Below are 14792 nucleotides of genomic sequence, written 5' to 3' on the forward strand. Positions count from 1 at the left end.
ACAGAGAGAGGCTGACTGCTGCCACTGTGGGAAGCAAATACCCACCCACAAAAGTAGGAACAACTTCATCAAGGAATGTCAGCTAAGTTTCCTAGAAGCCAGAGCATAGAATTATAGGATAAATCTCATAAATCATGGACTCCACATAAACTCTATGTAATAATCTCTGTGTAACTAATACAGCTGACTAATAATGAGCAAGGCAAGCTGTGACACAAACAGTGGAAATGGAACATTGAAATGAATTTTAAAAGTCTACCTATATCGCTACTTCTGGGAGATGTAGTAAATCCTCGAAGGTCCCTTCCACTCATCTTAACACCTGTTGAACAAAAAAGCAAATTATTTATAAGACTGGGACAATACTTTAGAAAGAGAGAGTCACATTCATATGTTTTTTGTATAGGGGTTTCTTTGTCTAGTGTGTACCCTGTTCATAGAATTTCACATTGCTCATCATATGAAACGGATTCTAAGGACAAATATTACAGCAGCCATGTATATTTTACTGCATTTTTTTTTTAAGGATAAAGCTTATAAAAGTACAATCAAAGGTAATGTTATACTTGCATAATTAAGAACTGTTTGTTTTAAAATGACTTTCAGTTTGATTCTACTAATATTTCCTGGGCCACAACTCCCACTGAATCCAGAAAGCCATGTACTCCCAAGTACATGTGCATACATGCACAACCCTAGTAACCATGTGGGAATCAAATACTGTGAAGCACAGTAATTTGCACTGACATTACAATCCAATGCTAAATAAAAGCTATAAAGCTACTTGCACTTGCAAGGAAGCAAGCATGTAAACAAAAGTTTCTCATATCCCATGCTACTAAGGTTATACCACCAACCAGAGACTACTTTCTGTTTGTGGATTTATGAATCTGGGTTTTCTTCAGCTGAATGTGCAGGCGAAACAATGGGTCAAATAATGGTCTGGATGTGGGCTAATAAACTGAGCTTAATCCAGACCAAACAGATACACACCTGGTCAGGAGAGATATTGATTTAACTGAGATTCAGCTGGTTTTGGATGAGGGAGCACTCCTCTTGAAAATCAGTTTGGGAGTGCTCCTGAATCTGGCTTTGCCTCTGGATGTCCAGAGAGTAGCTGTGGCCAAGGGTGTCTATGCAGCTTAGGCTGGTCGTGTACCAGCTATTCCCATTCCTGAGAAGATAGAGCTAGACAAAAGGAACACGACAAGGTTGCCCAATTTCTCCATTGCTTTTTATATCGGTCCTGGAGGTTTTGCTAAATATGATTAGAAAGGACCAACTGGTAAAAGGTATACAAGTGGGAGCCAAACAGTACAAACTGAAAGCATTTGCTGATGATTTGGTATTGACTTTACAGGAACCAGAATCTAGTACTAAAAGAGTTCTGGAACTGATTCAAGAATTTGGTCAGGTAGCAGGGTTTAAGTTGAACAAGATGAAAACTAAGGTTTTACAGAAAAATCTAACTGAGATCAAGAGAGATAAGTTTCAGAAGGAGACAGGATTAACACTGGTTAAGAAAGTGAAATATTTAGGGGTTAATATGACCGCTAAGAATGTGAATTTATTTAAGGATAATTATGAAAAATGTTGAACTGAAGTGAAAAAGGACTTAGAAATATGGTCAAATTTGAAGTTACCGTTGTTAGGTCGAATTGCTGTGATAAAAATGAATGTATTGCTAAGAATGCTGTTTCTGTTTCAAACATTGCAAATTTTGGACAAAATGGACTGTTTCAAGAAGTGGCAGAGAGATATCTCTAGATTTGTCTGGCAGGGCAAGAAGCCTCGTATAAAATTTAAGATATTAACTGATGCTAAAGAAAGAGGTGGATTTGCCCTGCCAGACCTTAAACTTTATTATGAATCAACCGCTTTTTGTTGGCTGAGAGAATGGATGCTTCTTGAAAATACTGATGTGTTAGATTTGGAAGGTTTTAACAATGTATTTGGTTGGCATGCATATCTGTGGTATGGCAAGGTTAAAGCACATAAAGCGTTTAAAAACCATATTGTCAGGAAAGCACTGTTTAATGTCTGGATAAGATACAAAGACCTGTTAGAAAATAAAACCCCGAGATGGCTGTCACCAATGGAAGCAAAGGCTCAGAAAAAACTCAATATGGAGGCCAAATGGCCGAAGTATTGGGAAATTCTGGAGCAAGAGGGAGATAGACTAAAACTGCAGAGCTTTGAAAAATTAAAAAACAGAGTGCGAGACTGGCTCCATTATTATCAAATAATGGAGGCATATAATTTGGACAAAAAATTAGGCTTCCAGGTGGAAAAATCAAAATTGGAAACAGAATTGTTAGACCCCAAAGTTAAGAATTTGTCAAGAATGTATAACTTGTTGTTGAAATGGAATACTCAGGATGAAACGGTGAAATCTGCTATGATCAAATGGGCACAAGATGTTGGACATAACATTATGATGGCTGACTGGGAACAGTTATGGGCCACAGGTATGAAGTTTACGGCATGTAATGCCTTAAGAGAGAATCTAATGAAAATGATCTATAGGTGGTACATAACACCAGTCAAGCTTGCAAAAATCTACCATTTGCCTGATAACAAATGTTGGAAATGTAAGGAGACTGAAGGTACATTCTTTCACCTTTGGTGGACATGCCCAAGGATTAAGAACTTCTGGGAGATGATTTATAATGAAATGAAAAAGGTATGTAAATATACCTTCCTGAAGAAACCAGAGGCCTTTCTCCTGGGCATGGTCGGCCAATTGGTGCCAAAGAAGGATAGAACTTTTTTTATGTATGCTACAACAGCAGCAAGAATACTCATTGCAAAGCACTGGAAGACACAAGATTTATCCACCCAGGAAGAATGGCAGATGAAGCTGATGGACTACATGGAATTGGCGGAAATGACTGGCAGAATCCGAGACCAGGGAGAAGAGTCAGTGGAAGAAGATTGGAAAAAATTCAAAGTATATTTACAGAAATATTGTAAAATTAATGAATGTTAGAAGGATGCTGGAATGAAGTTACAGAAATGTTATAAAGAACTAAGTAAAAATAGATTGTTAATGGGCCAAAGTGTAAAATTTAAGGTCAGATTGTGTTAAGATAAATTATAGAACAAAAATTGAGAAAGATGGAAAGGATTTGCTGAAATAGCTAATTGAACAAGAATACAAAAAAGGGAGGTGTGAGGAGGTCGATGATACAAGTAAATGAAAGGTAGAGATATAGAGATATTGGATGTGTTTTTTAAATGTTTTTGCTTTTCTTGTTTTGTTGTATTGTTTTTTTGTTTTTTCTCTTTATTTTTGATGTATTGTGAACTTTTTACTGTTTCTTTCTTCTTTTTTCTGTAACTATTAAACTTTTAATAAATATCTTTTTTAAAAAAGAGAGAGAAGATAGATCTAGACAGAGTAACTCATGCATTCACTACATTCAGACTGTATTACTACACCCTGCCTGTGAAGAGTCTTCAGAACCTTCAGTTTGTACAAAATGCAGCAGCAATGATACATAATTGGTCCTCTTCTGTAACAATTTGTTTGCAGATACAATTTTAAGTACTGAAGATTAACCTGTGAAGCCCTATAGGAATTGCATCAGGGCTACCTGGAGACAGTCTTCCTGTCTACCAGCCTGTTCACTCCCTGAGTTCTACCAGAGAACCCCATCACTAAGTCCTGCCCAGGGCTTAGGCACAATTGGCTGGAAGAAGAGAGAGGGCATCCTCAGATTGTAGAATACCTTATCCCTTGGGCCCCCTTTCTTACTCCCTCTCAACCTATTAGTTTAAAATTCCAGGATATGGCAAGCATGTAGAAGATTCAGGCAGACCTTTGTTTTATGTCAAAATAAAAAAATTCCTTCCAGTAGCACCTTAAAGACCAACTAAGTTAGTTCTTGGTATGAGCTTTCGTGTGCATGCACACTTCTTCAGGATACACTCTTCAGATACACTTCTTCAGATACACTTCTTCAGATACACTCAGTGTATCTGAAGAAGTGTGCATGCACACGAAAGCTCATACCGAGAACTAACTTAGTTGGTCTTTAAGGTGCTACTGGAAGGAATTTTTTAACTTTGTTTTATGTGCTAAGTCCATTTCCACTTTTAAGATCTTTTGTTTTTAATTGTTGTAGCTACCCTCAAGCAATGCAAACATAATGGAATGGTGGGGTGTATATTTCCTAAAATAAACCATGCATTCACTTGTCTATGATTAACTGAAATCAGTGGGGCTTACTGCACTATAGGACTGTACTATAAATGCTACACGTTTTGGAATTGAATCTTGAATCAATGCATTTAAAGAGTATGGTCACAATAAACCCCAAACATGTTTTATCTAAATTGCTGGCTTTTGTACATAATATTCTCTAATAACTACCTCTGAACACACCTACCTTTTAAAAAAAATAATCTCAAGTAGATAGTGCCAATGTAAAACAAAGAGAAAGTGACAACTCTCCCACTTGCTACAAGTAAAACCCTTATTTGCTAACAGCAAGCCTGCCAACTCTCCTAAAAGGAACAAGATCATATCTCATCTGCATTTGCTAATATATTTAAATAAGCTTTATAGCAAATTCCTCATTGCCAAGGATAGAGACCGAACTAAAATTAATTAGCTGGATTTAGAAAAAAATTTTTTTTGGTTAGGCTGGTTTAAAGCTGTCCAGATGGCAAACGGGAGCCATTATAATTCTGCAAGTTTAAAGGTTGAGCCAATGAAACAGATGTTCTGTGCTGCTCTATAGTAGGTCATCCTTTATATGCTAATAAGAATATTCAAATATAAAATCTGTGCAATAATTAAATCTTAACTCTACTCAAAACCAACTTTAAATCCCATTTGGATGGGAAAGAGCACAAAGCGACCTCAGAATTCCTTAGAAAGATTAGATGTGAAACGTGTCACACACTCGCGTCTTTCTGCTGCTTTGCTAGTTGGCAAGCTCCTCACCGACAATGTAACAATGGATGGCTTGCTGTTGACTTGTGGATACATTATCCAGTCCTTAGCTGGTGGCAGAAAGAGGAAATTCCAACAGGAAACCTTAAAGGAGTGCTCCCTCACGGGAGTGTTGATCATATTCAGAGTAATTTTTAAAAACCCTTGATTCTCACTAAGCATTGCACAACTATTTTGTATAAAGAATGTGGGTTTTGCTTTCACAGAGAGCTGTGTCAGAGTAACCTCTATGCTTACAGCAGCATGGGTAGCTGAGTGACAGGCCTGTGATTCAACAATTCAGACAGCAAGAAAAGCAGTTCACATTCTTATTAAGTCATGTGACAAAACCAATGGACAGTATGTAATAAAGTTGTTCCGTTTGCAAAAAGACTTCTGGCTGGTGGCTGTGCAACAGAACTTTTCCTCCTTTGCTTGTTTCCCCCAGCACACTCCCTGAAGGTGTTCTAGGGATTTTGCCAAGTCTCCGGAGCAGATTTGGGGATGGCATGGGGAAGCGCAGGAAGAGGGAAAGTAGGGGGAAGGTCTATGAGCACAAGGACTTCTGTTTGTGCAATGGAGCTACTCTGACGGTGAACAGTTTCAATGGTTTTTAAAATTAGAGTCCCTATTAGCAGGGCTTTTTTTTCAGCCAGAACTCACCAGAACTCAGTTCTGGCACCTCTCAGAGTGGCACCATTACCATAAGGGAACAAGGGAGGTGTTCATGGTGAGCACCTCTTTTTCTAGATAAATAGCACTATTAGGAACAAGTTATCATTATATCAGAACTACATGATATGGAGGATTCATGGATGCTACTAGAAACACTAGCCCCTGTCTACTTCCCTTCCCTTATAACATCTAATACTGCATAACACATGACATGACAGCACCACTGAGAGTTCACCCACGAAAAGCTGCAACCACTGAGAAAGTTGAAAGAGAAACAAGCAGCGTAATGTAACCATGTCGTGCATTTCGGACAGGACAGAGGATGTAGTACTACAGGGTGTTGTTTCTGGCAGAAGCCAACATAAAAGGAAAATATTGTATGACTAAAACATGGTCTCTCACTGTGAACTGCAATCATGCCGTTTAATAGGACCATCACTGAAATGCAGCTGGCAAATTTACTCTGGAATTTTGTAAGCATGTGCTCTCTGTAGTATATGTCTGTATAATTCTGGCTGGATAAAGAATAAATATGCAATACAGTGGAACCTCGGTTTTCGAACATAATCCGTTCCGGAAGACCATTTGACTTCCGCAATGTTCGAAAACCGAGGTGCAACGGGCGGTATGCAAATTTACAGAGAAAATTGAGAAAAATACGGTGGTACCACAGCAGAAGCTGTTCGACTTCCGAGGGGCGTTCTAAAATGGAAGCATTTACTTCCGGGTTTTGGGCGTTTGAGTTCCGAAACGTTCATCAATGGAGACATTCAAAAACCGAGGTACCACTGTATAGTGGTATCTCAAGTTACATACGCTTCAGGTTACATATGCTTCAGATTACAGACTCCGCTAAGCCAGAAATAGTGCTTCAGGTTAAGAACTTTGCTTTTGGATGAGAACAGAAATCGTGCTCCGGCGGCACGGCGGCAGCAGGAGGCCCCATTAGCTAAAGTGGTGCTTCAGGTTAAGAACAGTTTCAGGTTAAGTACGGACCTCCGGAACGAATTAAGTACTTCACCTGAGGTACCACTGTATAGGAAATAGAATACTACAAGTGGGACTTGTAACATAAAGGGACAGTGTGGTGTGGTCCTGCTTGTGATTCCAACTGCCAAGCCATGCCTTCTATCAGGATATTTCCTTTTAGTTTCTTCAACCCAGTTTTGCCATGTATTTCCCTGTTCCTTCTATAAGAGACACTCAACATTCTGGGGCCAAGGAGCATACTTAGTTTGCACTTATCTATTTTTAGATTTTTGCCCTCATAGAACTCTTCGATTATATCTACTTCTGAAAACCCTGGGTTTCCCCCAAGCATGCTGACACCTCCCTTTTGCTTCTCATTGGTCCCATTTTGGTTACATAGCCATCAAAACTCAGCATCTCTGTTTCCACTTACTGCACAAGGGCTGTCAACCTAGCACCCACTTCATATGTACACCTAGTGGCCCCAGACTCTGAGCTTTACTTAAAAAAAAAAAAGTCTCTAACTCTTTAAAGGTAAAAAAGGTAAAGGACCCCTGGATGGTTAAGTCTAGTCAAAGGTGACTATGGGGTGCGGTGTTGACCTCGCTTTCAGGCCAAGGGAGCCAGTGTTTGTCAACAAACAGCTTTCTGGGTCATGTGGCCAGCATGACTAAAACGCTTTGGGTGCAACACAAAGCCAAAGCGCATGGAAACACCATTTACCTTCCCGCCGCAGCGGTACCCATTTATCTACTTGAACTGGCGTGCTTTCAAACTGTGAGGTTGGCAGGAGCAGGGACCGAGCAACGGGAGCTCACCCCGTTGCAGGGATTCGAACCACTGACCTTCTGATTGGCAAGCCCAAGAGGCTCAGTGGTTTAGACCACGCCGCAACCCGTGTCCCGCATTACTCTATAAAGTTATTCTATGATTCTATGAAGCAAAATGTGCAGATACTCTTCTAAGTAATTTATGTGAAATAAGCCAGTATGGTTGCTCCTTCCTGTCTGTGTTTTTAGCCAAAATCTTAAGTTAGAGCTATGACTGATGAGAGAGTTGTTTGGACATGAGGCAATGGGTCTCCCTCCCCTTTAATGCATTTTTCCTGCTTCTGTCTTATTTTCTAGACAAAAATTAAACAGGTTAAGGCTTTTCTCACATTGTTATGGGGAAAGCTTCACCATGACTGCCCTCTCTCTCATTTTGCTGTATGCCACACTCCCCCAATGGCAGCCATTTTGTGTCATGTCACACTCCCAGCACTCCCTCAACATTCAAAAGGGCCCTCTGGCATATGTGATCTCTAGAGAGAGAAAAGTTTAATTGTTGGATTTTAATTAGTGCTATCATAATACATTTTGTATTTCAATGATCAGAGAAAACAATTTTGTTTGAAACTTTGGCTGCTGGCTTTGAATTTAGTTATTTCAACTCATGTGTGTACGTGCAGCTTTAAACACCGTATGCACACATATTGGAACCCAGATTGGAACAGAGTTCCCAGACGTATGTATATATTGGCTATGCCAATCCTCATTTTACTTATTTGCTGGAGGAAACAGCAGAACAGAACTGGAGTGCATGCAGCAGATATGTTTGTCACAATAAATGTGGAACTGAGCAAATACTTTCAGGAATTCACCTAAAACATTTTCCTTCCACAAAACAGTTCTTGGTACTGGCAGTGAATGGGTTTCCCCCATAAACTTGTGACAGTAATAACATCTATATGAATTTTAGTTTTTCCAATTAAGCAACTTTGAGTGGTTGATGGCAAAGCCAACCAAATACAACAATAATTCACACAGTCTCTCAATATATAACATATAAACCCATTTTTAATAATAAGCCTCCTCACCCTCCACTATAACACGTATAATCTTAATTGTAATTACAGTCATATAAGCATGGGATCATGTTTATAAATGACTTCTGTGCTTTGGGAAATGTCACCTTTTATTTTGTAATTTATCTCAAAGCTTGAAGAGACCTTTCCACACATAATGCTTAACTGAGATGTTTAGAACATAAAGAATCTCCCTAATTTCTTATGAAAGAAACAGAGTTGCAGCACGTTTTACTTCTTTGGGTATTTTAAACCCATTGTAAAGAGTTAATTTATACCCAGTTCACCAACAGGACTGAATTCTCTGTTTTAGTCTCAACATGTTTGGTAATAGCTTTAAAGTACCCTTTGGCCCAGCATTAACATACTTTGTTCTTAAACTGTACTTATCTCTCTTCTTTGCAAGATATACTTGAAAGACCATTTTGCTCATAGTCCTAGTAATTTCTCCATTTATGGTACCAAATGTATTTTGCAATTTAATCCTTAAGCAATTCCTTGTAAAGCCCACACTGGCCGCAACTTCATTGCAAAGAGTACTTCAGAGGAATTAACTTTTGGTCTGATACCATCTTAAGTAATGATGATTTCATTTAGAATTCACTAGCCTTAGCAAAGAGGCTATAATCATTATCACCAGAGTTCCATCCTACAGAAAACTCAAAACTGAATGAAATTTCATACTTAGCTTCTTTGGATAGGTTAATCAGTATTAGAATTATTGGCTCTGGGTTTGTATTTTTAATAGACTACTGAAAATCTCACTGCTATACAAAAATGGTAGAAATAAAGTTCTGATAACAAAAATCTGATCCATTGTTATTATGATATATATTTGTACAAAAACTTGTTACCAATGCAATGAAAAAGTGCAATACAATCTCTTCTGGAATGCTAACAAGTTCTTACCTACCAAATGTATTTGTTAGGCTATCTTTACACATTAAATCTATCGGTATATTCTCATATCACTTTAGTTAGGTGCCTCATAATACTGTACGCTACCCTGTTCATCTGCAATCAAGAGGAGTAAAAAGATGGATTTTCATTGTATGCTTAGCATGATTTAAAGGTGACTGTAGTGCCTAGGAGAAGCTTTCAGATTCAAATCTAGTGCTGAAGGAGTTCTGAGCCAAATCCCTCTGACTCAAACAGTCATCATAGGGCAAATAGAGGTTAAGTGAGCCCTCCTCCGACGCCTAGTCCCTTCTCCCTTATAGACACTTAATTTTTTTTAATTATTATTATAAATGCAGTAAAATGGCTACATTTTACATTAAGTAAAAATGAATGTAATAATGGAAATAACTTAAAAATGCATTATAATATAGCAGGATAATGTGGTTGCAAAATGTGTTACATCAGTCAAAACTACATACAAAAATGTGTTTATTAGTACAAATTTACCCCAAAATCCATAAGAATTTTCTTGAGAATTTTTAAAAAAGAAAAATCCTTTTTTTGTAAGAATGCAGAATTTAACTGGAAAAAAGAGATGATGAGAGAACTGAAATCGACAGATTCTTCCATCCCTAGAGTAGGCTCAGGATGCTGGGTAAAGGTAAAGGAGCCCCTGACCATTAGGTCCAGTCACGGACGACTCTGGGGTTGCGGCGCTCATCTTGCTTTATTGGCCAAGGGAGCCGGTGTACAGCTTCTGGGTCATGTGGCCAGCATGACTAAGCCGCTTCTGGTGAACCAGAGCAGCGCATGGAAACACTGTTTACTTTCCTGCCGGACAGTACCTATTTATCTACTTGCACTCTGATGTGCTTTTGAACTGCTAGGTTGGCAGGAGCAGGGACCAAGGAACGGGAGCTCAATCCTTTGCGGGGATTTGTATTGCCAACCTTCTGATCGCCAAGCCCTGGGCTCTGTGGTTTAACCCACACCGCCGCTGGGAGTACCACACAAATACTTGAATGCTGGTGCAGTAGCTTATAAGGCATGAACATGGGCTTTAAAAACAAAAACCCAGTTTTAAAAAGGAACCTGTCCTATGAATAAGACGCCCAGTTTCCTCACATTCTGTTGTCTTAAAAGCAACCGAGTTCATGCAATCCAGTCGGAACTGTGCAATTAAGCACTCGCAGGTCAGAAAAGAAGCTAAATTTAAAAGACACCAACAATCCACATACGCTTATATGTATAATATATGCATAGCGATGGCATTGTTGTAATTATTACTTTTCCCCTCAGAAATGACAGCCTAAAAGAGCAGGGCAGGACACTGTGCTGCACATTGTCACTCTTGCATAAATTACAGCAACCTCATAAGCATGGTGGGATATTAGACTGACATACTGTACTACACATGAGTAACTTCGCATGCGAGACCAAGTCCAATTAGCTAAAAGAAGATCGCCTCTGTTGAAAAAGACAAGCTGAGCTGTGAGTGGGCTACTTCATAGCTTCCTTTTATTTTATTTTATTTGCTTTTCTTTTGCTGCAGTCTCTAAGCAATAAAACCCAACATTTAAAGAGTAAATAAGACTCATTTAAAGCTTTTTCCAGCTACATCTAACAGGCGAAAAGGAAGCAAGACCACTTATACAGTGCCCTGGATCAGGAATGAAGTAGGCATAAACGTAACACTTCAGTTAGAGCATATGGCCAATGTTGCTATAAAGTTAAAAAGTAGCTGCAGTTGGTGGCCTCCCCGAGGATACTCAAAAACAGGCGAGATAGGTGGTGGGAAGTGAGGGCGGGAGATGTGACTGTAAATGTGTAGAGATCCCATGCATTGCTCTCAGCTGTGTTGTTGTTCTCTTTATGCTTAGAAACAAGAGGTTTCTACCTCATAGGAAAGCTGCGACCTTAATAAGGACCTTGGGAGTGAGTCGCGTCTTTCCATCAGCTGAGTTTGCAGTAATAGGCACTGGAAACGACGCAGAATAAGGGATAAAGCCGGTTTTACTTCCCATTCAGAGATTAAAACCTCCCAATAAAAAGACAGGGTTTCACGCAGGTGAAAGGATGGAGGCGAAAATGGAGGATGCAGGGGAAGGGAGGGGAGATTCCTATTTATTGTTTTACTGTGGAATCACCATCTCTGCAACAGAAACAGCTGCCACTTTCCTTTCTAAGGAAAAGTAGCAGTACTTAAAGCATGCTTTTTAAAAAGGGTGCTCAATGCGCTTCTTAGCTTGACCCATAGTAGACTGGCAATTGTGTGAGAAATAATTCTCCCCCTTTGTCTTAATCTGGAGTGCTATCTCAACAAAAGTTTCCGTGCAGGTGTGGGTGGGTGCACATGCGTACGCATGCACACACAATATTTAGATCCAGTATAAACTGTAATATTGACCTAACCAGAGAAACCCCTGGAAGCTCCAGAGAAAAAGCCTACTACATAGTCAGCAAAGTGTAGTATGTGGCTCTTACTGAACTATACCACTTCAGATTCACAGCCAAACACTTCACTTCTGTTTTAATATGATGGGCTTCGTTGTTATATGTGGATTGCTCTAGCGCTATCCTAAGACATTCTGAGAACAGAAACACTGAAAAGGTGGGATGCAAATTCATAAATAAAGAGCACAATATTCTGCACATATTGTATGTGGGAGAAGGTTTCAAGCTAGGGAGGGTTTTGTTTTGTTTTTAAAAAAAGTATATACAGTGGGACCTTGGTTTAAGAACAGCTTAGTTTATGAACAACTTGGATTAAGAATGCTGCGAATCCAGAAGTAGGTGTTTTAGTTTGTGAACTTTGCCTTGGAATAAGAACATGTTTCGCTTCCTGTTGAGTGTGTTCCATTTGTAAATTGAATCCCCCGCTGCTATGGGAAATCACACCTTGGTTTAAGAACACTTTGGTTTAAGAACGGACTTCCAGAACGGATTAAGTTCATAAACCAAGGTACCACTGTATACACAACTCTCCCCCCTCACCTGATGTGTGGAGTGTTACAGCACAGCAAGATTTGTATTATGTGACTCTGCTGGCTGTTTAGTCGTGCTATTTTCTGAATCACGATTTGCTTACCATTTGCCACTATCATACAATTATGGGGGGGCGGGGGTGGTCCAGCAGTAATTCTCTTAGTGAGTGATGAATAGATCTGCATATTGCAAACGCATCTCTACTTCAAAATGTCAAAACACTTTTAATATACTTTTACTCACTTAATCCCAGGCTTCCTTTTTACAAGTTCCAGGGAGAATAGACATTTTAGCTCGCTGGAAGAAAGAAAAAAAGTATAAGCATGTCTCATGGCACTTTAAAGGCTAATATAGTGTGCCATCAGCTTTCATGGGTCAGAGCTTATACTACAATATTGCCACTCAATCCACATTTCAGGGCAGTGAAAAGTTCCAAGGGGCAGCACTTCCTGGGTGTGCAATATTTTATTTTTTTTAATTTACATAGTAGAAACAAACATATACTCCTACAACAGATCACATACAGTATTCACTAACTCTCAATCAGAGTGCCAGAAACAGCTCCAATGCTTAACAGTATTCACACCTCCAGACTCTGTCCCTCAATTTCATTCCCCCTAAAGTCAAACTTGGCTATAAACTGTAGTAGATAGGTAGCCGTGTTGGTCTGCCATAGTCAAAGTAAAAAAATTTTTTTCTTCCAGTAGCACCTTAAAGACCAACTAAGTTAGTTCTTGGTATGAGCTTTCGTGTGCATGCACACTTCTGAAGAAGAAGTGTGCATGCACACGAAAGCTCATACCAAGAACTAACTTAGTTGGTCTTTAAGGTGCTACTGGAAGAAAAAAATTTTTTTACTTTGGCTATAAACTGTTTCTCTGTGTCCCCCACCCGCAGCTCTGGTGGCCATCACATCCAAAAGGCTAGAAACAAAAGAGAAACATTGAGGTTCTTTTGTCAAATCCCTAATCCCCACCAGACAACATTTTAGCAAAACCAAAGTGACAGACTCATTCATCATAATCAGAGATGGGCTGAGCTCAAAACAAGTTATCTGTTAGTCTTTAAAGAGCTGCAAAACACTTAGTTGTTTTTGCTTGTCAGAACAAACCTGAGGTGGAGGTAAAATGGTTGTAAATGCAGCTTAGCATTCCAATTGTCTTTGGCAATTTTGGGATTATTGTTTAAGATTAAGGTATACCTGCACCCCAGCCATACCAATTCCTTTGCCTACAGCAAAACTGGTGCTTTGTCACATCTTTTAGCTAAATGCAACATTAAAACTTCACTAAAGTATTAAAGCATTATATGATTCTCCAAAGAAGTGTTAACAAATAGTTTGTCCTTGACTAAGCTCCTAGTTAATCTTCAATAATTAGAAAGTGTAACATACCCAATGGTGAATGAAGCAAAATCAATCTGATTTCTATTTTCAGGTTAATACACATCTTAAAAAAGAATACTGTGATGGTGTTCAGAGTCCCAACTTGAAGGTTTTATTTCAAACTCAAGGGGTGGAAGCAACTTATAATAAAAATGTCACCCATTTAGATAACGAGCCTCCCTGTAACCCAGCATAGTGAAATTCTGGTCCAAGGGGCTCAGGCTTTTTAAAAGGCCCCCCCAACCCCCAATTTACTAATGCCAGCAATGATGGTATCAGCACAGAGGAGCAGATCAGAGCATTCAGGAAACAGCAAGAAGCACCCCAAGCTGCTCTGATGTTTCGTCAAGTGCTAGCAAAAGCCAAATACTTCGGAAGCATGACAGCAGACTTGAATGTTCCTTCCTGTTTCCTGACAACGCCCATTTCCTGAGTTGAGAGGTTTAAACTTCTCTCTATCCAGCCCAATGCCATGATGGGAAGGATACCCAGTACCCAACTCCTGCTCTTCTAGTGATCTACACAAATCAGCAAAGAAGTGGGAGGAGCTTCTGTCTGTCATGTGGGGTGTGTGCCAAAATGCATCCCTGAAGCATTCGGACCAATGTACATTAGCTGTTCCTGCTGCAACCCAATGCAGAATCTAGAATTTGAATGCAGATCTGAAAAGAGTCCACCTTCCACATTCTGAAAGGTGGAATTCAGGAGGGTGTGTTCTGAAGTACTTGAGAAAGAGAGTAAAAACGTAAAGGGATAGCTAAAATGATTTGGAATTAACAACTCACTTTCCTCTTAACTAGTCACTCTCCTAATAATTATTTATACACCTGACACAGCCTCTTTTATGCCTTTGGAGTATAAGAATTCTTTCTGGGTACTTGAAGCCGAGGGAGAAAAAGAATCTTGGCAACTGATAGCCACCTGGGAGGGACAGCTTACAAGTACAAAGGATAAAAATAAAACCAGACACTGAACAGGAGAGGAGAACACAGAAACGTATGTGCTGCCAAATTAACCATATTGATTCTCATTGTGACCATGTTTTTTCTAGGGACAGTAAGAATATCGCTACCTCACAGTTGAATTTATTTAGG

At 39.4% G+C, this 14792-nt stretch overlaps 1 protein-coding gene across 6 annotated transcripts in view; it reads right to left on the reverse strand.

Annotated features, from left to right (window-relative positions):
* CCDC148 (coiled-coil domain containing 148) overlaps window positions 1-14792 on the reverse strand; it is a gene marked incomplete at its 5' end in the record, with an annotated part of 106305 nt that overhangs the window by 70340 nt on the left and 21173 nt on the right. For 5 of the 6 annotated variants that reach the window (XM_081187503.1, XM_081187499.1, XM_081187501.1 and 2 more), the window contains one exon: window positions 260-322. In XM_081187503.1, the coding sequence (XP_081043629.1) occupies window positions 260-314 (55 nt within the window). Of the gene's footprint in view, window positions 1-259; window positions 323-993; window positions 1134-14792 lie in introns of those variants that run through there. The other variant, XM_081187504.1, reaches the window with a different exon arrangement.

This window comes from Podarcis bocagei, assembly GCF_964188305.1.
Source record: "Podarcis bocagei genome assembly, chromosome: 1".
NCBI classification, from domain to species: domain Eukaryota; kingdom Metazoa; phylum Chordata; class Lepidosauria; order Squamata; family Lacertidae; genus Podarcis; species Podarcis bocagei.